Consider the following 25,096-nt stretch of genomic DNA (forward strand, 5'->3'; position numbering starts at 1 on the left):
CTAACTTTATTATAGGTGTATGTATGGATAGGAAAAAAAAACAGTTCGTATAGGGCTTGGTACTAAACTTGGTTTCAGGCATCCCAGGGGGTCCTGAAACATATTCCTAGTAAACAGGAGGGAACTACTTATTTCCAATGTCCACATAAGCAAACTGAGGCACACAGAGGGCAATTTGCCTACAGTTAAATAGCTAGTAAGTGGTGTAGACAAGATTCAAATCCAGGCAGTTTGGTTGCAGAGCATATACTCAACCAGGAATCTTTGCTAGTTAATTAGACAATTAATGAGAAAAGGTGTATCAGGAAAACTTAATCTGAGAGTTACAAATAAGTATTTTCTAAATGAGGTCGGAAGAAAAAAGGGTAAAACCAGAGTCTCCAAAGCACTTCTGTCTGTTGTATTCCTTGCCAAACAATAAAACTGTGATTCTGTTTCCTGCTTTGAAAATCAGTTCTGTTTTGTACTGCTCAATGCCTTTAAGATGAAGGTTTCTTTGTAATATTAACAATCAGTGCACTCTTTCTTTCAACTCCTTTATTAAATTGGTTGCAAAAAAGATATACATTCTTATATTGACAATTCTTATCATGAATAAAAGCATCAAAAATAAGGCAACAGCAAGATGTGCTTCACATACAAACAATCATGTTGTAAGAATAAGAAACCTGAATCCCTGTACAACAAAAAGATTAGGAAGCAAAATGTGAATAAGCTTGTATTCAGAATATACCTATATGTGTGTGTGCAAAGACAATACACTCATCATATACCTCACTTAGGTTCCTTTATGATGCATAATTCCTTAATCATTCATTTGTGAAACAAGAATGAATATTAAGAAACATGAAATCCAAATTGCATTTATTTTCACAATATCAATGCTAAACTCAAAATAGCAACTTCATTGACTCTCAATGGTAAATTTCAAACATGGAAAGCAATCTTAATTTTTTTAACCCTGTGAATAGGGTCTGCAAAAAAACAGTGGATTATTTTGATTACAAAGAGGCTGGGTCTCAGCCTGCACTTAAATAGCATGAGCAACAAAGGACAGGAAACAAATATCACTAAGAGTAATGCCCATACATATAAAGATATCTAGTTGAGCCATGTTCTTTCTACTTATATAGCAAGCCTATTAAACCACTAGCATAATAGATTATATCTCATGAAACAGAATTACTATATTAACTACACATCTATCAGAAATTTCCAAATCCCTGCTCCCAACACAATTTTAGTACACCTATTAAGTACCACGGGTCATTTAGAAAAACAGAAAAAAATATACACCTAGTCTTTGCAATTAAAATCATCGTAACATAAACAATGTTAGATATAAATTTTGAACTCAATATGTTTTTCCTACATATTTATGTAATCAAGGCTTTTTAAGCAAAGACGGGTCTTAGGTATATGATCTGTACAAACTTACAGTAGTGTATATTCCAAATAAAGATTTTTCTTCCTACTATGGTATGACAATATAACTGCTTTCTGAATGAAGATACATGTTAAGGCTTAAGGTGTAAACACTTTGGAAGGCAAACAGCTTAGTGAAAAAAATTATGGTTCATTTCAAAATGTGTATCATTTAATAATAGGCCCCTGAAGTTTCAAATTTACATGTGAGAACACATTTACATCTTAACTTTCTAGGAAAGGCACAGGCTTTATGTAAAAAAGCAGCAAAATTTTAAACCCACCAATATATTGACAAAGCCATTACTTTTATTAGAAACAAATAATGCTTCTCAAGATGTTGGCAACATGTCATAGTATCAACATATACTTCATACAGTGTATTTTTCCCTTTAATTATATTCCGGTAGGAGGTGGAATACCTCCTTGGCTATGAGGGGCAGACGTATTTGATGGACTGTGTAGGCTGGTCTCCTTGTACACAAACCAAGCATTTCCTCCCCAAAGTATCATATTCAGAAAGCCAAAGATCTACGAAAGAGAAAAATAAATATAAAAATCAAATACCTACTTATAAAAATTCATGCCCTACTTAAAAAAATCTCACTTTTTCTTTAAATATTTTTAGGCAGTACGCCATTATTTCACTTAAAGTTTAATACTAAACACAATGTGAAATAAAGAAGGAAGACTATATTTCAACGTACAAAATGTGGTTATATAAATGACTTATTCCCAATGAAATAAGGCTAAATCTCTAAATCTGTAACATATAAAATCATGGCTAAGAGATTTAGCTATTCTTCCGAATGCTTTCACTTTCCTCCTATTTAGAATGATTATCAACTGCTCGTGTACCTTTTCCCATTTACCTCTTATCACCCCCTCCTACCATCTCTTCTACTCCAATCCAACAGTTGCAGCTACAAAAAAAGAGGAGTCACACAACTTTATTTCCCATCCCAATTAGTCAACCTCAAAGAAATTAATCTTCCTGGCTGGGTGTGATGGCTCACGCCAGAAACCCCAGCACTTTGAGAGGCTGAAGCAGGCAGATCACTTGAGGTCAGGAGGAGTTTGAGACCACCTGACCAACATGGTGAAACCCTGTCTCTACTGAAGATACAAAAGAATTAGCCAGGAGTGGAGGCACATGCCTGTAATCCCAGCTACTTGGGAGGCTGAGGCAGGAGAATCACTTGAACCCAGGAGGTGGAGGTTGCAGTGTGCCAAGATCATGCCACTGCATTCCAGCCTGAGCGACACAGTGAAACTCTATCTCAAAAAAAAAAAAAAAAAATTAATCTTCTCAGATGTAAATCTGACTAGATGAAAGAAAGTCTCAGAGATGAATAAAATCATGATCTTGTTTACAGGCAATACTTTTTTTAAACAAACTTTTCTTCACTAACCACTATATTGTAACTAGAATTCAGATAGCTGAGTAAAAATAAAAATCATCCAGAGATTTACTGAAAGCTATTGCTTTCTTGAATTACTAGTACTTTAAACAAGTATATGAAATAAATTATAAATAATGCATACATACCACAGATACATTTAGGGATCCCATACTGGTCACAGAGCCAAAGTAACACAGTATTTCTTTCTTCTTACAAGGCAAAAGTTCCTGAACAATATTGTGACCGGTAGCTATTTTAATATCTGTCAGAGCTTTAGCCCAGGCAGAAGTGCTCACCAACCACAAAAAAGTGGCAACAAGTGTAACAACAAAGTCCTAAAGCAAAAATCAGTAAGAGTTAATAATGAACAATTAATTTTAATACTAAATTTCAAATCCATGATGAAGAAACTGAGATTACATTCAACCTTATGGTACTGAGAAATGGCCTTCATGATATACTTTATTAAAAAAGTCAGTGAGCATAGTAAACATTGCTGTTAGTGTTACAAGCACAGTGCCTGAGTTACAACAGTAAATAAGACTCAGTCATCTCCTCAGAAGTCTAAGATTTTCACACTAGAAACCAAAGTTTTATACACCCTTCATCATAACCTCACCTCAGCCACTTACTCCCAGGATCATACCTTGGACCTTGTCATCACCAATAACGGTATCCTTCCATACTCTGTTTTTGATCATCCCATTTTCCGATAACACCTCTTTCCAGCTCACTCTCTCTGGCACCCCAATCCTAAAACTCCTTTGACCCCACCAAGACCTACAATCTGATCCTACTGCTTTCTTACTGTCTCACCACTTCACTAATGTACTCACTTTTTTTTTTTTTTTTTTTGAGACAGAGTCTCGCTCTGTTGCCCAGGTTGGAGTGCAATGGCATGATCTCAGCTCACAGCAACCTCTGCTTCCCGGGTTCAAGTGATTCTCCTGCTTCAATCTCCCAAGTAGCTGGGATTACAGGTGCCCACCACTACACCCAGCTAATTTTTTTTGTATTTTTAGTAGAGATGGGGTTTCACCATGTTAGTCAGGCTGGTCTCGAACTCCTGACCTCAGGTGATTCGCCCACCTCAGCCTCCCAAAGTGCTGGGATTACAGGCGTGAGCCACTGCGCCCAGCCATTCTCACTTCTTTTAATCAATTTCTACTCTAAGGGCCTTCGTTATCATCCCTTGCATATACTCTCAACTCCCTTATCCTTCTTCTGCAAAGCTCTAACTTTAAACTGAATTCTCCATGAGATGGATAATAAAATGGTGAAAAGCACACACCAGAACGGTATCTCCTTTAAATTTCCTAACCACAAATTTTAAGAATGCTCATTATATTAAAAAAAAGGCAACAACAAAAATCTCCCAAGACACCTTATCACTATTAACTCTGTACTGAATCCTTTGCTATTTATTACAAAGAATGGGATGGTTTTAATATTTTAGAATAAATGGTTCTAATGGGTGGTTTTAATATTTTAGATCATAAGTCCAATCTTGTTTGATCTTCCTTCAAATTAATGACCAGGTTAGGAATAATATAAAATTTTTATCTTTTGGATGCTATATATGCTAAACATATACATACACTCAAGGACAGGCGCTCTTATACATCTGCAGCAAAAATCTTTCTAACCTCAGAATGGGTTTTGGAGCTTATCACAGAAGCATTTTGTTTTTTAAATAAACCCAATTAGTTTTTAATTATTTTGCCAGCCACCTTTTAGTCATTTATTAGGTTGGTGCAAAAGTTATTGCGGTTTTTGCTATTTATTTTAATGATAAAAACCACAATTATTTTTGTACCAACCTAATATTCAGGATAAATACCAGTGACCTCTTACGAGATATAGAAGCTATGCTATATAGCTTGCCCACTTGGTGAAGACAACACTGAATGAATACTTAAGATTAGAGAACCAAAAATAATTACTAATTACACAAACACGAAAGTACATGCACTTTGTATCTGAGCTCTCTGCTGCTACTTGTCCTTTTAAAAAACCTAGATCAAAGAGAAAAGCCTAGAAATATAGCTTATATTTTCTGCACTGTGGAAGTACTCCCCTTTTTACTGCTGTACATCTGCTATACATTCTGCTGCAGGTAGACATTTTCTTTTTCTTTTTCTTTTTTTTTTTTTGAGACAGAGTCTCGCTCTGCCGCCCAGGCTGGAGTGCAGTGGCCAGATCTCGGCTCACTGCAAGCTCTGCCTCCCGGGTTCACGCCATTCTCCTGCCTCAGCCTCCTGAGTAGCTGGGACTACAGGCGCCCGCCACTTCGCCCGGCTAGTTTTTTGTATTTTTTAGTAGAGACGGGGTTTCACCGTGTCAGCCAGGATGGTCTCGATCTCCTGACCTCGTGATCCGCCCGTCTCGGCCTCCCAAAGTGCTGGGATTACAGGCTTGAGCCACCGCACCCGGCCCAGGTAGACATTTTCTAAACACTTGCTAGAAATAGTGTCTTTTGGAAAACTGATGAGTAACATGAGGTTGTATCGCATGTTAAATAATTTCTCTTTACGGAAAAGTTCACAACTTTGATCTATATATGTCAAATCCTCCTAATTTTCAGGTATTTTCTTCCTTCCAAATTCTTTTTTTTTTTTTTTTTTTTTTCCTGGTTATGCTCTTAAATCCACTTGGATGGCTTGGGGTATGACATTCTTCTATTTCAAAAGCAGGAACTTTTCTGAAAATGATGCACAAAGTAACCTAGGTTGAAGGAACGTGGGGGAATTCTGGTCCCTTCAGATAGTATTTGCTCTACTCAGGACTCTAGTCACACTGCACTCTAAGTGAATGGTGCCACCTGGAGCTCTGCAATGCACGACCTGCAGCTGCCCAGGGCAGCTCTACTCCTCCCAACAATTCATAATGTGATTCATAGATTTTTAGAATTTGGGATACCCTATTTTTGTTTGTATTCATTTTCTGGTATTCTCAATTTTCCACATTGCCTTGAAACCTTAAACTCCTGCTACTTAACAAAAAAAGTGCTATATTTACTTCAAAAGAGAATTGAAGTAGATTTAAATTTTCATAATTGAAATACTCCTAGAAACACCTTAGCACAGAATTGGGAATATTGCTAAAAGGGCTCATTAATAGTACCTAAAAATTAATTTCATATTTGGCTATATCTTTAATTTTGGGTATCTCAACCCACCCCCCACCCTCTACTTTTTTTTCCCCCTGAGATGGAGTCTTGCTCTGTCACCTAGGCTAGAGTGCAGTGGTGTGATCTTGGCTCACTATAACCTCCACCTCCTGGGTTCAAGTGATTCTCCTGCCTCAGCCTCGAGAGTAGCTGGGATTACAGGGACCCACCACCATGTCTAGCTAATTTTTGTATTTTTAGCAGAGATGGGGTTTCACCATGTTGGCCAGGCTGGTCTCAAACTCCTGACCTCCTGGAGTGATCCACCCACCTCAGCCTCCCAAAGTGCTGGGATTACAGGCATGAGTCTGTAATCAGTCTCTCACTGCACTCAGTCTCTCAAAGAAAACTTTTAAATATTTTTATGGTTAAATTAAAAATAGAACTGAAAATTAAATTTAGAAGCTAGACTTTTATAGACAAGAAGCACCCATTATATAACAATAAAAACCTACTTAAGGAACCAATTCTGGATTATTTCTTTATATGACCACTAATTGGTCATTCTGAGGTGGAAAATTACTTTTTACTTTTCTGAATGATACAACTAGGTCAGTTTTATAGTTTTATCAGACAGAAAAACCACCTACAAAAACAGGTCTGAATGCTGCTTTAAGAAGTGTAGTATTTTTAAAAGTTTACTAGACAAAATATGAGAAATAAAGGGCACATTGATAGATTTAGTAAAAAAATTTGTTGGGATAATGACAAAATGGCGAGAAATAGCTTCTAGTTATAAAGAATTTTAACGAAATGTAATTATCTATAAGATCATTCTAGTTCCCTTTTCAATAAGATTTGAAAAGTCTGCAGAAAACATAGATTCCTAACATGTATGTTGGATAAGCACTGCAAATTAAAACAGTTGACATCTTATCTTTTTAACAACCGAGAAGTATTTTATGCAAACCTCTAGTTTTCTTATGTCTCCTATGACATAAGAAACAGAATAAATCTGAATGATAGAAGACTGTTGTATTACTTACTTACCATTTCCATTCTTATGATCCAGCAGCAAAAATTAAAAATAAGTAAGTAAATAAAATTTGTAATCTTATTTAATATTCCTTCATATTTAAATAGCCTTCCCTTTAAAGTAACTTCACAATAATTAGCAGATGTGTTTTCTCATACATATGAATGACCAGTATCACACATAAAAAACACCTCTGTTCTCCCTTTAAGTTACTAATAACTGACTTTGTAGTTACTCTTTTTTTTGAGATAGAGTCTTGCTCTGTCGCCCAGGCTGGAGTGCAGTGGCCGGATCTCTGCTCACTGCAAGCGCCGCCTCCCGGGTTCACGCCATTCTCCTGCCTCAGCCTCCCGAGTAGCTGGGACTATAGGTGCCCGCCACCTCGCCCGGCTAGTTTTTTGTATTTTTTAGTAGAGACGGGGTTTCACCATGTTAGCCAGGATGGTCTCGATCTCCTGACCTTGTGATCCACCCCTCTCGGCCTCCCAAAGTGCTGGGATTACAGGCTTGAGCCACTGCACCCGGCCTATAGTTACTCTTTTATAGTGGAGGTGTAACTTAAAACCATGATTTATCTCTGGATTTGCCACCAATAATCCAGGGCAGATCCTACTAACTAAATCTCAGAGAATATTTCTAGCTCAGTAGGCTCTGAAGCCAAAAGTATCAGGACTTCAAATCTAAGTCCTTTGTTGATACCTCAAAGATTCAAAATTAGTTCATGGCTGCCACTAAGGCTGAGTATAAGAATTATCTGGGTCTGATTTTAAATTAAGGAGTTTAGGGACATAGACCAGGAATCAACAAACTTCTTTCGAAAAGGGCCAAATAGCAAATCTATTTTTTATCTCTGTTACAACTACTCAACTTAACCACTGAAGCAGCCACAGGCAATGTGTAAATGATTTTGTATGGCTGAGTTCCAAAAAAAACTTTATTTAAAAAAAACAAGGCCAGGCTCGGTGGCCACACCTATAACCCCCAGGACTTTGGGAGGCAAGGCAGGCAGATCACTTGAGCCCAGGAGTTTGAGACCAGCCTGGGCAACATGGTAAAACTCTGACTTTACAAAAATACACAAAAAGTAACTGAGTATGGTGGCTTGTGCCAGCTACTCAGGAGGATCATTTGAGCCCAGGAGGTTGAGGCTGCAGCAAGCCAAGATAGTGCTACTGCATTCCAGCCTGGGCGACAGAGCGAGACCTTGTCTCAAAAAGTAAATACATAAATAAAGAAGTAAAAATAAAAAATAAGACAGTGACCTCTGGGACATAGTTTGCGAACCCAAGATATAGATAATTAAGCTCAATAAGTTTTGTAGAAGTATAAAGTGAGCCTTCAGGGAAAGAAAAAAAGTAAGAAGCAGAAAGACTTATGAGACTATGTTGTGATAAGTAATTCTTCAAATTAAAAGAGTTAATTTCGACTTAATTTTTTTGCTATTTGTAACCTGATGTGCTTTATTACATATGTGAGTTTCTTCCAAGTTAAAATAGAGTTAAAAAAGAAACAAACTTTCTTTATAGTGCAAATAGGCTAAAATAATTGAGTTAAACTTAATGGGAGAGAGCTCAATCTTGTGGCAAACACAGGCCAAAATATGCTGAACTGGCTTACACCAAGAATTTTTATTTCCAGTATAAGAAAATCTATATTTAGCTTATACAAATTATTTTTGTATTAAAAAAATAAAGTGATTACTTACAATCATAGGAAGTTTACGACTATCCAGATACAGACTCGTGTAGCCAACATAAAGCAGAAGGGCAGCAATGCAGTACAAGAACACAAACACTGCAAAGGTAACATAGAATTGTGCAGAAGAAGAGTAATCGCCTATGAGAACGTAACTTTTCCAATTTACATCACATATGTTTACACCTGGAGGTGGCTGAAATGATGCCTCATTCAACCTATTAAAATAAACATATGAATTATTGAACTTTCCCAGCAGAGACAGAAACATTTATGCAAAACAATGAATGACACTTCAAAAAATACTCCCCAAATATATTAAAAACATATTTTTTTAATATATTAAAAAAAAATGGGGAAAAAAAGTAAAATTCAAATATTATATTTAAGTAAACCAAAATTTTCATAATAAATGTATATAAGTTATACCTGGTATTGGTTTACGATACACTGAATATAGACTGAATTAAATACTTTCATACCCAGATACTATCTTCCTGCAGTAAAAAATTAGGTAGGAGGGATTATACCACATGGTTTATACTTTGAGACATCATATTTCATTTTGTGTGGCAGAGTATGTGTGACTAGCCCCAAGAGAGCCAATTACAACAATGATTCACATTTTTAACCCTGGATCAATAGTTGCTAACAATAAATATTGCCTTTCATTTTTCCCAACCATAAATTGTAAAAGACTTGTCACTAAAGATGCTGTAACAGTTCCTTGTGAGAAGTGTCTAGGAGAAAGGATACAAGATAGAGAGGTTTTGATGATGACTAACCACTTATTATCTGACTTATCTTTAATATGGAGATTTTATTTAATCATCAAAACAGCCTTACAAGATAACACTTCCAATTACTGGACCAAAAAATTGAGTCTAGGGTCAAGTAAGTAAAGTTAGTAAGTGAAAGAAGATTCTCACCCTGGCTTAAACATAGGACATATTCAGTAAACTTTTCAATGGATACTGATGTTAAACAAGACTTCACAGATGAAATATTCTTCTATAAGTAAAGTCACTTACTTTAAGAAAGTATGGCTTTTTGCTAATGAATGAAATACGGAATCTCTTTATATACATCTATGTCTTAAACCTATATAAAGACATAAATATTCAGTAATTGCAAAAAACATTGAGAATCTGGATTTTTCTAAGTTATGTTTCCTTCTACATTAGGGCTTCCTATATTAAGGTGATAGAACAATCTCTAGTTTGCTTTATTTTTACTCTGTTAGAATAAAATTATCAAGGCAACATCACATTGTTATAAAAGTTTCTGAACACTTACTCTCACTTTCTGTCCTATTTTGTTACAGACCAGGAGATGTTTTTAGACAGGCATGGGTCTGTGTACCACAGTTTGGGAGGTAATGATCACTTACCAATGAGCATGCAATCTAAATTTTCTACCCTCTACAATCAATAAATTGCTGGAAACCTTAATGACTCCCTGTGAAAGTAAAAAGAGTAGTGAAACCATTAAAATAAATATAACTCACCTGAATGGATAACCAAAAGTAGCTGTAATAGTTTTATTCTCGGTAATTGTGGGAGGACAACTCACTTGAATTTCTGTTTGGCCCTTAAAACCTCCACAGGTGGCAAAAGCAAAGATAGAAGCAATCTATACAAAGTAAGATGAAAAAAGACAAAAGAAAAAACAAGATAAGCATTACTACACCCCAAACAAGGGTCACTAAAACTGTAAGCACACTGATTATTAAAAATTGGCTCACTAACATTCTAGAAATTCTTCTTTTTTTGAGACAGGGTTTCTGTCGCCCAGGCTGGAATACACTGGCATGATCAGGGCTCACTGCAGCCTTGGCCTCCTAGGCTCAAGCCGTCCTCCCACCTCACCCCCCAAGCAGCTGCATCACAGGTGTGCACTACCACACCCGGCTAATCTTTTTTTGAATTTTATTAGAGATGAGGCCTCGCTGTGTTGCCCAGGTTGGTCTTGAACTCCTGAACTCAAGCAATCCTCCCATCTTGGCCTCCCAAAATGCTAGGATTACAGGTGTGAGTCACTGTGACCAGCTCCCCACTACCCTTTTTTAAAGAGATGAGTCTCACTCCGTTGTATAGACTCAAGTGTAGTGGCACAATCACAGCTTACTGCAGCCCTGAACTCTCAAGTGATCCTCCCAAGGAGCTGGGACTAAGGAGTGTGCCACCATGCCTGGCTACATTCTAGAAATCCTTAAACACAAACTAAAATGGTGAAAGACATTAAAACATTCATTTGCAAACCTCGACAAATGTGATTTTATTTTCCCCTGAGTATAATACAGAAATTAATGTACCAGCCCATATGACAATTCATTTGTTCATACTTTAGTGTATCTACTAAGTATTAGTATGAAATATAGAGGGAGACTCATTTATTAGTATCAAAATCAAAATGGGTAAATTGGAGGTATTTTTATTTGGAATGCAAGTTACCAGTAATTTGTAAAGCCAAGAGGCTGTAAGCAAAGAAGAAATACTATTTCATGAGCCTGTTAAGCCTCCCTTGTGGGTATTTCCAGGTCTCAAAAAGTTGTTGGAGACTTATTTTCCTAATCATGCATATGCTTAAAAAAATGAATGATGTTCTCTCAAATACTATCTAAAACACAAAAAACGTGGAAGCAACCTAAATGTTGAGAGGGAATCAAACTATAATTCATCCACTCATTCATTCATGCAATGAAACATTATATAGCTGTTGGAGATTAACAACATAGAAAGTGTTCATTACATATAAAGTAAATTTAAACAACAAAAACTAGAAAGGTTATGCATCAAAATTTCAAGGTCACCTCTCAAAGGAAGATAAAAAATAATTCCTTTTTATTTTTGTACTTGTGAATTTTCTACAAAACAACACAAATAAGCAAAAAACTCCAGATGTGCTGTTAAAGTCCAAGAGCTCAATCTTTCAGCAAGTGGTGATGGCTCTATTTTCAAAATACATTTGCAATCTGACCACTTGTACTGCCTCCTGATCTGAACTACCATCACCTCTTGCCTGAATTTTACACTAAATGGTCTCTCTGCTTCTGCCCTTGCCCCAGCTTCAGTCTGTTATCAACATAACAGCCAAGACAATCTTTTAAAAATGTAAGGCAGAAAATGTTATCCTTTGCTCAAAACCCTCCAATGGCTTTTGAGCTCTCTATGAATAAAAACCAAAGTTCATATAAAGGCCTGCAAGATCCTTTCTTCCCTTATATTTCTGACCTCATGTTGCTACTTTTTCCTTTACCTAATCTGTATACACAAACTGCTTTCCGTGCAACACCTTTAGTGACATGGGATAAACTCTTCCTTCAGGACCTTTGCACTGGCTATTTCCTCTGCCTAGAATACATGGTTCACTCCCTCACTTCCACAGCTTCCTGTTCCAGTATGACCTTCTCCGAGAGACCTTCCCCTCACTACACTATATCAAATAACAGCACTCCTACACAACCTATTCCCTCTACTCTATTTCTCCTCTGTTCTAATTACCACTGCTTGACACAGTACTTAATTTGTCTGTCTTTCCCTAGAATAGAAACTTAAAGAGGTCAGGGACTTGGTTTTGTTCAAGATCATACACACTTAGCAAGTGGTAGTAGATAAAATTCAATGCAGATTTGATATCAAACCTTCACTGTTGAACACTTGATATAATGCCTCCCATGGATTATTCCAGGGCCTTAAGTCTTGTAGGCCATAATCCACATTATAATAATTGTCAAGGGTTTGTTTCCCCTCCCTGCCCCCACAAAGAAGAGATACATGAAAAGAATCTGGTTACAGAAGGGAAGAGTCTGAGGTAATGTCCAGCACATAGTTTGGGGTCTTAACTGTTAAGAGGTGATCCCTGGTTTTCATAGGATTTCAAAATATGTAAAAATAACTTTCCTTGGAAAATGTGTCATGAAGTCATTTTTCATTATTCGTACTAAATAATGTTTTATGTTAAAAAAAAAAAAAGGTAAAGATAGAAGAATCAATACTCTCTCAGAATAAATATGCATGAATACACAGAGTGAAAAGGCCAGAAAATGAGTCCTGAGCATATAAATGAAAAGAAATTAGATATACAAATTGAACCAATGGAGCAGAATAAGGAGGCCAGGAATAGACTAGTGTGTATAAGACAAATTGTATCTAACAGAGTTGATTTGTAGATCACAGAGGAAAGGAATGTGGTGGTTTTAAAGATATGCCCACCAACTCTTTGATAAAACTCCCATCAAGAGGTGGAGTTTGATTTCCCTTCCCTTGAGTGTGAACTAAATATAGTGACTTGCTTCTACAGAATAGAATATGGTACTGCGAAGAAATGGGATGTCTTTTCTGAGACTCAGTTATAAAAACATTGCAACCTTTTTTTTTTTTTGAGACACAGTCTCGCTCTGTCACCCAGGCTGGAGTGCAATGGTGCAATCTCAGCTCACTGCAACCTCCACCTCCCAGGTTCAAGCAATTCTCCTTCTTCAGCCTCAGGAGTAGCAGGGGTAATTACAGGTGCCCACCACCATGTCTGGTTAATTTTTGTATTTTCAATAGAGACAGGGTTTCACCATGTTGGTGTTCCTGACCTCCAGTGATCCACCGGCCTTGGCCTCCCAAAGTGCTGGGATTACAGGCTTGGCCACCGCACCCAGCCAAAGACTGCTTCTGTCTTCCTTTCTCACTCCTGAACTTTCCCATTCTCTGGGGGAAGCCAGTGGCCATGTTGGGAGGATACTGAGGCAACTTTTAGAGACTCACACGGTGTGGAATTGAGGACTGCCAGTAACCACATGACTGAGCTCTGAGGTTTGCCAACAGTCATGAGAATGAGCTGGAGACCCTGAGATAACAGCAACCCCAGCCAATAGCTAGACTGCAATCTTATGGGAGACCCTATGCCCAAACCATAGCTAAGCTGCTCCCAGATTCCTGACCCACAGAAGAATGGGTGAGATTTATTATCTCACCTAATAAAGGTCAACAGACCTTTGTTTTAAACTGCTAAGTTCAGCGTAATTTGTTATACAGCAATAGATAACTAATACAAGGAAGAGTTGTTCAGTAAATGGCCCAGATGAGCTGCACACAAAAGTAAAAAGTCTTTAAAAGAACCATAAAAGATTGTTAAATTCAACTACAGAAAAAAAATTGTAATCAAGTCAGCTGTTGAACGTAAAACAAGCTACCAATTAGGTGAACATATTTATAATAAACATAATGTCACAAAGGATTTACTAGTATATGGATCTAAGAGAAACCCTTGCTCACGTGTACTAAGAGATGTATAAGAATGTTCATAAAAAACGGGGAGGGGAAAAGCAACAGGAAAATGGATAAAACACCATAGTATATTCTTACAATGGGAAGTCATATGGCAAAAAAGATATAAGAATTACAACTGCCTACATCAACATAGATGAATCATAGAAATCCAATGCTGAATTAAAACAAAAACAAAACAAAAACATGTTGCATATGACTACCTAGAGTATAAAACCATTTTTTAAAAAGCTCTGTTTACCTGACTACATTACACCTGCCAATATTTTTGTTCAGGCCGTCACCATTTTTCACTGGGCGTAACCCAGCAGACGCTTCCTCTCATTTCCAATTTCATTCCAATTGATACTCATCTTCTATAATGTGGGCAGTACAGCTGCAGTACCCAGTAATGCTACTTATAAGTCTTGAACACTTTACATGCCACTAATCTAAATTGATATGTACTCCAACTGCAAAATACACACTAGATTTTGAAGATTTAGTATGAATAAGATGTAAAATATTTTATTAATTTTTATATTGATGACTTGCTCAAACAATAATTTGGATAGATTGGATTAAGTAAAATATATTGTTAAAATTAATTTCACCTGTTTCCTCTTATTTTAGTGTGATTAATAGAACACTGAAAATTACTATGTGGTTTGCATTTTTGATTTCCATTGTATTTTTTTGTACTGGACAGAGCTAGTTTAGAATGATGTCACACTGATCTGAAATAAAAATCTGATCATGTCCTTCCCATTTAAAGGAATTTCCTCAATTGCTTTTCAACCTAAATTAAACAAAAAATGCTCAAACTTCTTAATTTGGCATAAAAAGCATGGCTGATTGATGCTCAACTTTATAGACAGATTTATCTGTAGTGTATCACTGCCAGGTACTGTATGATTCTGTCACATTATACTGCTTACTGTTCCTGAAACATACCATGTATTTATGTCTTAAATGTATATGCTGCTTCTTCTGGGAATGCCCCATCTCTAATTAGCTCATTCCTTGTGGTAGAACTCATGATTCTTCTCTTGAGCTATCACAGACATTAACTCTATTATATATGAACTCTACTATAGGCATTTTTCTTGTGTAACTTGCTTTATAAAAAATAAAATGGGGCCGGGTGCAGTGGCTTATGCCTGTAATTCCAGCACTTTGGGAGGCCATGGCAGGACGATCGTTTGAGCCCAGAAGTTCAATACCAGATTGGGCAACACAGTGAGACCCTGTCTTAAAAATAAAATAAAATTAAATTAAATTTAAAAATTAAATAGAAAAATGAATTTCCTAATATAACAAGTAGCAAATAAATAGCATACAGCACTACAGCTTGTTGCTTTCAAGACTATTACTTCTACTGCTCCTTTGCCAGACTATCATGTCTTTGCACCTGGTTTTGTTTAGCATTTTCAATTTTCAATGACTAGCAGAAAACCTGACACATAGCAAATGCTCACTAAATAACTGCTTAAGGAAAAAATAATTTCCAATAACTTATAAGTAAAACCATATTTTGAATCTTACATAATTATCATTTTAAAGCTTTTTGTTATAAGGATAGATAAATATCACGACAGCAGTTCTGGTCTTTATCTTATAGAAAGAAGGGACAAAAGCACATATTTTATATTAAACAAAGCACAAAATTATGAGGGCAAAATATCCAACTATCTCACTTCTCCCTATATTCTACTGCTATTTTGATCTAGACTGGAAATTATATACTGGCAGCCTGATGGTAAAACCTGGCCTGCAAATATATTTGTGAGGCCTTTGCAGTATTACAAAAAATGTGAATTTGCTGTCATTGTTTTAATATCACTAATTTAATAAATTAAATTAATTTAATTATTAATTTCAATATTACATATAAAAATTTGGATTTCCTGCTTTTCCCGAGTGTGTATGGGAAAGCTGAAGAATGGCAACATCAGACCCACATTCTCATAAAGCAACAATCAGAGAGAACTGAGTGACAGATGTCACTTATGGCAGAGCATGTGCTTTCTAGGTTATCTGCTTCTCCATTGTCTTAACAGCCCTCAGGATGTGTGTTAGTTGCCAGTAAGTAATCAATGAGATACTGTTGTTTTTCTTCTAAACATCTTGCTTCACTCATTTACTTTAGAGGGTGGTTCCTATGACCATTTCAATTTCTAACCCTAGTCTAAAATGAAGGAGTACTGGTGTTCTGATTTATATTTTCTGGCCACTTTTGAAACTCATTTTCCCATACACTCCTACCCCATGAAGAATGACTGAAACTACTGACATGGAATTCTATCTGCAGAGTAACTAGTAAGAATCCAGGGGCAGGGTGACAGCAAGGTTCTGTTTAGGTCAGAAAAGTTACATGTTCACATACAGCCCCAAGTATCCAGAGAAACAGTCTCACTTACCTCTCTGCCCACCAGACCCATACTAGACGACCACCATGGCAGATCTTATTCACAGAATTGTAACCTCAGGGTGAAAATTACAGCCTGGTTTTCTGGAGCACTAGTCTCCAAAGTAGACTGGAGTAGTCAATTAACTGGTGCACCAGAAGAAAATATATAAACTTCTATTTAGATCTACTTTCAGACTTAAATAAGGAATTGAAGCTTTATTGCAATTAATATACCACTGAAACCCATGCTAGGCATGCACATCAGAAGGTCACATGTCAGTACAGCATGTGGGTATCCTGAAGGTAAGGGGAATCTCACACATGGAAGGACAGACAGTGATAACCTCACCTATTCGTTCACTTTTAGTGTTCATGCATTACAATGTGAGTGGGCCTGGATTTATGGAATAAATTGTCTAGTTTTAACCAAACTAACCTTCACAAAATTGTCCTGTGGCTTTAAAATGTCTTCAAAGAAACTACAGATTGGTAACACACACACTCATGTATAAAAGAGAAAATGGAAGCATTCATACTCTACGTATACTCTATGATTAATCAGCCATATTACAAGGTAAAAAAAGACTACTTAATGAGATCACAAGAAGGTGGCAAAACAAAAAATAATCAGAATAGTATCTGAAACAAGGATTTAAAAATATAAACAAAATTTGCACTGAGTATATAATATACCTTAAGATACTAACTGACATAGTAAAACATGCATCTTAAGTTGTAGATGCATATTGTGGCTCTGTCCATAAAATTTTGTACTAATAGGCATTTATGATAAAAAAAAAAAAAGACTCTGCAGGCTGGGCACGGTGGCTCACTCCTGTAATCCCAGCACTTTGGGAGGCTGAGCCGGGTGGATCACCTGAGGTCAGGTGTTCCGAGACCAACCTGGCCAACATGATGAAACCCCGTCTCTACTAAAAATAAAAAAAAAAATTAGCTGGGTGTGGTGGTGGGCACCTGTAATCCCAGCTACTTGGGAGGCTGAAGCAGGAGAATTGCTTGAACATGGGAGGTGAGGTTGAAGTGAGCCAAGATCACGCCACTGTACTCCAGCCTGGGTGACAGAGCAAGACTACATCTCAAAGAAACAAACAAACAAAAAAGACTCTTGAGGCTGGGTGCAGTGGCTCATCTCAGCATTTTGGGAGGCCAAGGCAGCAGGATTACTTGAGCCCACGAGTTCGAGACTGGCCTGGGTGACATGGTGGGACTCTGTCTCTATAAAAAATTATAAAAGTAGCTGGGTATGGTGGTGTGTACCTGTAGTCCCAGCTACCCGGGAGGCTGAAGTGAGAGAAAAGCTTGAGCCTGGGGAAGTCAAGGCTGCAATTAGTCGTGATCGTGCTTCCGCACTCCAGCCTGGGTGACAGAGTGAGACCCTGTCTCAAAAAATAAATAAAATTTAAAAAGAGTTTGGAGACCTAACTTCTATTGCTAGACCATGCTCATTCTGAGGATTCTACAGGAGAATACTAGTATTCACCTGGTTTATGAGTGTTGTTTACACGTTTCTAGCTGCAGGATCCTCACTGCTATTTAATTTCGCCATTAATCTGAAATCATCTACTTAAATTTCTTTCTGTCCAAGGTTTAGTTTATCAAAGCAATAACTTAAATCTTCAAAAATAGATATAAAAATATATTATGTATGAATGTTTACATGCAAAACAAATGTATGCTGGTTTTAATAAGTCAAATGATCATTCAATACTTAAAATGAACTATTACAGCACGTTTGCCTTTACAATCAAAAGATTAGATGCCTAGAGCCAAGGTATTGATTTTTATGAGTCAAAGTCTGAAATGTTTGCTAAAGTTATTCATTTTAAAACATGTATTGTTTTTGATGGTGATATTTCAGTTTATTCCCACTGGGCAATAAAGTCAGTTACAAAGTGCTTCAGTTTCACTCTATCTCCGTTTGCTTCTAATGTACAATAGTAGAAAATTCTAAATAGTCTGCCAAGATAATTCAATAACCCTTAAAAATTTGGATTATGGCTGGGTGCAGTGGCTCATGCCTGTAATCCCAGCACTTTGGGAGGCTGGGGCAGATGGACTACCTGAGGTCAGGAGTTTGAGACCATCCTAGTGAAACCAGGTAAAACCCTGTCTCTACTAAAAACACAAAAATTAGCTGGGCGAGGTGGCGCATGCCTGTAGTGCCAGCTACTTGGGAGGCTGAGGCAGGAGAATCACTTGAACCTGGGAGATGGAGGTTGCAGTGAACCAAGATCATGCCACTGCACTCCAGCCTGGGTGACAGAGCAAGACTCCATCTCCAAAAAAAAAAAAAAAATTGGATAATGAGAAGTAAACTCTAGAGTTCCTGCTGAAATAAACGGCTAGTTTTTTGCTAACTCCTAATCATTGTATGTTGAAAACATCTTTATGTCACCTTAAATCTCCGAGGAACCTAAATATATTTATTTAAAAATCACTTATCAGCCAGGTGCTGTGGCTCATGCCTGTAATCCCAACACTTGGGGAGGCTGAGGCGGGTGGATCACTTGAGGTCAGGAGCTAAGAGTCCAGGCTAGCCAGCATGGTGAAACCCCGTCTCTATTAAAAAGACAAAACTTAGCTGGGTGTAGTGGCGAGTGCCTGTAATCTCAGCTACTCGGGAGACTAAGGTAGAAGAATCTCTGGAACCTGGAAGGTGAGGTTGCATTGAGCCGAGACCACACCACTGCACTCCAGCCTGGACAAGAGAGAGACTCTGTCTCAAAATAAATAAATACAGAAAAATAAAAATCATTTTCTAATTGCTCTACTATTTTCATGTCTTCTGGAGTGAATCAATATCCTGACTGTTGATCTGGCTGGCTGTCTTGAAATAAGCCTGTCACTTTGTGGAAAACTGACAGCATTTGTTGCCACTGACATAATTTGGGTTTTTAAGTAAAAATTAGTTTTCTTCATGTGTTTTAGGATATTTGATATAGGCTCAACTTGATTGTCCCCTCCTGCTTCTATCCCTGTCTAGTGGCTTTATGGTCATGGTCATTTCTGCTTGGTCTTCTGAATCCCCTAGTCCACAAACACCACACCTTATGACGGGACCCCCAAACCACCAACATAAGTGAACATACAAGTTATCACAAATCCAGACCTTAAGCCTGCAAGTAGATTGGTCCAGGTCTTGAGTGGCTATATATATCTCTTTATTTCTACACTTTTAAGTACTCAGCTTTATTTAAGTCATAAATCCAGACAGTCAGTTGAGTTTTCTCCAGATTTATTAATAATTACCAAATTTGGGAATAGTCTTTCTCCTTGCCATATTTTCTGTTCTGTTTCTGGTCCCCAGTGATGTTTACCTCATCAATTCTCAATGTGTGGTCTGTGGACCCCTGAAAGCTCCCAAGAGTCTTTCAGGAGTTCATGGAGGTAAAACATTTTCCTAACAATACTAAGACATTATTTGCCTTTTAGACTGTGTTGACATTTGTACCGATGAAGCAGACATACTGGTGGGGAAAACTGCCGGGCTTAGTAAGAATCAAGAAGAATACCAAACTCTATTTCATTGCCACACACTTGTAGTTAAAAAAAAACCAAAAACAAAAACCAAAAACGAACAACAACAACAACAACAAACACCGGTTTTACTTAAGAATGTCTGATGAAGCAGTAAAAATTTTATTAAACCTTGACCCTTGAGTTCTCTTCTCAGTATGATAAAATGGGAAATGCAAATAAAGACTTTTGTTGCATACCAAATACAATGGTTGTCTCCAGAGAATGCATTTAAGCAACTGAGTTGTAAGCTGAACTAGTGGCTTTTTTTTGTAAACACCAGATTTCTCCCATCTTCACAGTCAAACAGCAGTTTATGCTGTCTTCACTTTCTTACCACACTTTCATTCAGCCTACTAAAATCTGGCTTTTTGATTTTACTGAAACTGCTCTTGCTAAAGCCACCATCAGTATGATTAGTAAAACCAAGGGATGCATTTTAGTCCTTATTTTACTTAACCATTCTATTGCACCTAATGTTTTGGGGTACTCTTTTCTTGAAATTCTAATAGTGATGTCAAGGCACTATTTCCCTCAATTTTCCTAACCATTCCTTCTCTCCTTTGCAGGCAGATATCTGCTGTATCTGCAGCCCAAACTCATATTTTAAATTCTAGATCCATATATACAACTGTATCCTATAGGATACCTCCAAAAGATCTAAAAAGACCACAAACTCAATACATCTGAAACCTCTGACCTTCCACAAAAATCTGCTCCTCCTCCTCCTCCTGACATACCTTGAATAATGATGCTAATGGCAACCAAGTCAGAAAGACAGCAGTCATCTTAGGGTCCTCCCTCTTCGTTACCTTCCATACATAATTTGTAACCCCCTTTTGTAAACCCCCCCTTCAGTTCTACTGAAACTAATTTTAGGTCCTCATAATTCCTCAATCAACAGATTTCCCTTCCTCCAATTCTGACCTTTCCAATCCATCCTTTTAGAAATTTTCATTTTGTCAGCAGTGTAGAGGGATGGTTTGGAAAGTTCAGAATTGGAGGAAGAGAAATTTGTTCATTGAGGAATTATGAGGGCCTAAAATTAGTCATATTATTGACTTGTTTAAAGCCTTTAAGTAAGTTCCCATCCCCTACGGCAGGGATTATGGGCTTGAGTAGAATAAACACTCCAATATTCTGTACCCTGCACATATGCATTTTCTTAAGGGCCCAGATTCCCAAAGATTAACCCTAGAAGCAGCGAACCTCTTTGAAGTGTTTTCAGAATAATCTCAAACTGTATCCTCCAACCCAGTATATATTCCAACTAACCCCTAATTACTTTTAAGTTCTCATACAGGGTTATGCTGCTTCAGCATTTCCTACCACTGAATGTAAGATTCCTTCTGCCTAGAAAGTCACTCCCCAAGTGAACCAGTACCCATCCTTCAAGTATTCCTTCAGCTATGAAGTCCTCCCTAGTTCCTCCAAGCAAATGCTCTCTCCCTCATTTCTTCTACTATTCTTTGCATACACCTTTATTTCAGTTTATTATATGGCATTTTCATATTTTTATGTCCTTCATCCTTAATAGATCATGAGAAAAAGACCATGTTTTATTCATGTTGGTATGCTAGTGTTTAGTACAGATCTGGCATAAAATAGTCAAATATTCATTGAATAAATATTTACCACACCATTAACAATGTGTAGTCTTTTCATAAAAGGCTCTCCTGTGTAATAACAAGCTGTTCAAACTGAAAGTAGTATTTCCGTAAGATGCTTAAAAAGGGTATTCTTCAAAATACATCAGAACACGAATGAACTTATCACTAGTGCTTGAAATATTAAGGAAAAAGCTAAATCTACAGTTGTTTAAAAACTTGACAAATAATATAAGCACAGATATAAACAGCTGCCTCTTCATTTAAGTGGAAATCTAAATTATTAGTTATAAATTTAACTATAATCCTCAATGAGACTAAATCTAGATGTAGGACTTTCTTAACGTTTATATTTGATTAGCCTCGTTAATGCGATTTTCCTCTTGCAATTTTTAAATGCTTTAATCATGGTTTTCTTTATACTTAAATCTGGACTTAGGTTTAAAAAAATCAGGTATATTTATTTATGCGTCTTTAAAGTAGTCATTCGTGTGAAGTCAGCACTACTTCAGTTTTCAGAAAACACACAAAATGTTCAGTGAATGGTGAAACCCTCTAACCCCTTGGGCGGTTACAATGGTCTAAGTAGAAAATCACATTAGGTACCCATCAGAGAAACTGAGTTTCAGTTGCTTTTAAAAACATCCCCGGTAGGTTATTTATAACAGGAAATTGAAAGTTCTTATTCTTCTTCACCACTCTATCACTAAAGAAAAGGGCGAAAAAGCTATGGATATAAATGCTGCTGTCTATAAACACAACTTGCCTGCAGAAATACGTAGTGGGCCACGAAGTTTGAAGGAAGCCCGCAGTGCCAGGTATATTCACCAACTCCTCCAAGTGACTGATCATTGCCAAGGTCGAATTAATAAGTGTTCTTTGATGTTAATGATTGTTAATTTCCTGAGTGTTCTCAGGAAAGGACTAAAAGCTGACTTTCCAAGCAGGATGTTGCTTGGAAATACCCAAAACAAACTCGATGTTCATTCCTAACGTGTTATTAAGTGAACCGATCTGACTCCATGCGTTTTGTTAAAAGGCCTTTCCTTCGTTCCCCTGGCCCACAGTTTATTTTTGACTATTTTTAACTCGGAGCCCATCTTAAAAACAAATTAAGAACGGAATGCTCGCCAAATCACGTCTACAAGACAAAATCGGCTTCCCAGGGAGCTGGACCTCGAGTGGGCACCGGCTGGGACGTACCCGCTGAGCCTCTCCGCAGAGCGCGACACCAGCCGCCGGGTTTCGGTTAGACCGCAGCAGGAAGTTTTCCCTTCCTCTGCGGGAAGCGGTGGAGCCAAGGGGAAATTTGAACTCCCACTCCACCGGGGCACCCAGAGGGGAGCTCCGGTGTGGGAGGGTGCTCCCAGGGGAGCCAGGCGGCCGAGGAGCTCGTGATTCGACGCCCGCCGCGGCGTCTCCGCCCAGCGCGGGCCCAGGCCGCGGCCTCCCTGCCCTCCCTACCGTCCACTCCCAGTCCCGGGGCGGCGGCCTCAAAGCCCGCGCGGCAGGGCAGCGTCCCGGCTCGCAGGCCCCCGTCTCCCTGCCTAGGGCGCCGCGCAGAGCGGCTGCGGGCCTGGCAGGCGCGGGCTGCACTCACCCACTCGAGGACCTTGATGAAGCCGAGGGGCTCCTTGAGAGGGTTGAGATTGATCTGGAAGCCGGACATCCTCTGAGGGAAGGAGGGAGAGAGAGTCAGGACGACGGGGCGGAGAAGGAGGGGACCGACGAGACCCGAGCAGCCCGGCGGCGAGGAAGGGCAGGCGGGGCGGGCGCGCTGGCCGGGCTCGGAGGCGGGCCCGGGCGGCCGTGGGGCGGGGCGGGGCGGGGGGGGAGCAGCGGCGGTTGAGCAGCTGGCTGAGACTCTGGGACAGAGACTGAGAAGGGCGGCTGGGGAGGCGAGGGGCGGGCCGGGGCGGGGACCGGGAGGCTCCGCCTCAGGCCGCACCTGGCCAAGTCGACTGATCCGCTGGCGAACCAAGTAGATGTTGGGCGCCATGCTGCGTGCGCCGCGCCCCCTTCCCTGCAGTTCAGCCCCTGGCGCTCGGTCTCCCCCTGCGCACGCGTGCACGCGTGCGCTCCTCGGGCCCGCGCCGCGCTTCCGGACCCGCGCGACTGCGGAGCGCCCTGGACCGGGGGCTCCCACGTCCGCGCCTGCGCAGCTGGGGGGTGCTGCCCTCAGAGAAACCCTCACTTGACCCAGAGCTCACCACAGCTGAGCTCACTGCACCGAAGCCGGCCTCTCCTCCCCTTCACAGATCTCAACTTTTATATGAATTTACAATGTATTGGCACAGATGAAGTCGCGTTTCAAGACATGTGTTAGGGGCCTTTGATTAAAATTGCAAAACGACAGACTTCTGGCCACCATGCTGTGGGGTGCCTCGAAAGTGTGAATCACCAAAGATTCCTACGGAAGTTAGGTTTATTTTCAAAGTTAGCATCGCAGCCATGGTTGAAAAATGAAGAAAGGTTATACCTAAAAGACAAGGCGTGGCCGGACAGGCCCTCGGTGACCTACACTTTCACCTCTTCTACCCTGTCAGTCGAGAGTACTCTTTTTGAGGCATTGTTGGTCTCCTTCTTCAAGAAGCTAACTCCTTTAAGATTCGGCTTAGGTAATACTTTCCTCTTGGCACCCTGTTACGGGAGCCCCAAGGTAGTGTGATCTCCTTGCTGGCTTCCTCAGTACCTGGAAAGTTTCTGGACAGCTGGAATGTGGCATATTGGTGTATATGAAAAATCAGCTTCCAAGTACTTACCTGAATTTCAAGCACGAATATGATTTAGCAGGCTACTTGCCACTGAGGTTATTCCGTCAGGGTTGACAACTGTTATTGAACGTCTTTCTAGTAAGCGAACCCTTTCTCTTTCGAGATCTGTTTATCTCCTTGTTTGCTGTCCAGAGAGTGCAAAGAATACTTTTCATTTTCTATGCAGACCGAGACAATCTTTATTTTTATCTTGGCTCCGGTTCCTCAGTCCCCAGCACAGTTAGTCCTCAGTGAGCACCTAATATCAAATGGATGGTTGCAGATTTCTCCCACTAAAGCAACAAAGCATCATAAATACCCCTTAGGGCTAGGTGAGTGCAAGGTGACCATACACTGCTACCTGGTGCATCTGAGACCACGATGAGCGGTGTTCCAGGTCTTTCAGCTTTCTCTCTCTCCCTTTTTTTTCTACTTTGTTTCTGAATCTTCCTCTCAGTACTTCTCTTTTTGTTCTCTTTAGCCCGTTTTTCTAAGCTTTTACTCTCATTCTGTTGAGGTCTTCTGGGTAGGCACCTGGGGACGGAGTAGTGAATAGTAGGACTATTTAGCTTGAGCTTCGTATTCACGAAGATTCAAATTAGACTTATGTTATTTCTTTTTCTTTTTCTTTTTTCTTTCGTTCGTTCGTTCTTTTTTTTTTTTTTTTTTGAGACAGAGTCTCACCCTGTCACCCAGGCTGGAGTGCAATGGCGTGATCTCAGCTCACTGCAACCTCTGCCCCCGGGGTTCAAGCGATTCTCCTGCCTCAGCCTCCTGAGTAGCTGGGATTACAGGCGGGCGCCACCACATCCAGCTAATTTTTTTTGTATCTTTATTAGAGACGGGGTTTCATCATGTTGGCC

At 39.0% G+C, this 25,096-nt stretch overlaps 1 protein-coding gene across 3 annotated transcripts; it reads right to left on the reverse strand.

Moving 5' to 3' along the window:
• Positions 1–522: 522 nt before the first annotated feature.
• Positions 523–23,526, reverse strand: SYPL1 (synaptophysin like 1). Of its 3 annotated transcripts, XM_045388621.2 has the most exons (7): positions 23,429–23,526; positions 23,081–23,152; positions 22,247–22,324; positions 10,176–10,300; positions 8,679–8,886; positions 2,975–3,163; positions 523–1,956 (listed from the first exon to the last, which is right to left on the reverse strand). In XM_045388621.2, the coding sequence occupies exons 1-7, from the start codon at positions 23,477–23,479 to the stop codon at positions 1,822–1,824; spliced, it is 858 nt and encodes a 285-aa protein (XP_045244556.2). In that variant the 5' UTR covers positions 23,480–23,526; the 3' UTR covers positions 523–1,821. The 3 variants fall into 3 exon arrangements, with proteins under 3 accessions (XP_045244556.2, XP_005550527.2, XP_045244554.2); XM_005550470.4 differs by lacking the exon at positions 22,247–22,324; XM_045388619.2 differs by lacking the exons at positions 22,247–22,324; positions 23,429–23,526 and having other exon boundaries at positions 23,081–23,256.
• Positions 23,527–25,096: the final 1,570 nt, after the last annotated feature.

Source organism: Macaca fascicularis, chromosome 3 (genome assembly GCF_037993035.2).
Source record: "Macaca fascicularis isolate 582-1 chromosome 3, T2T-MFA8v1.1".
NCBI lineage: Eukaryota > Metazoa > Chordata > Mammalia > Primates > Cercopithecidae > Macaca > Macaca fascicularis.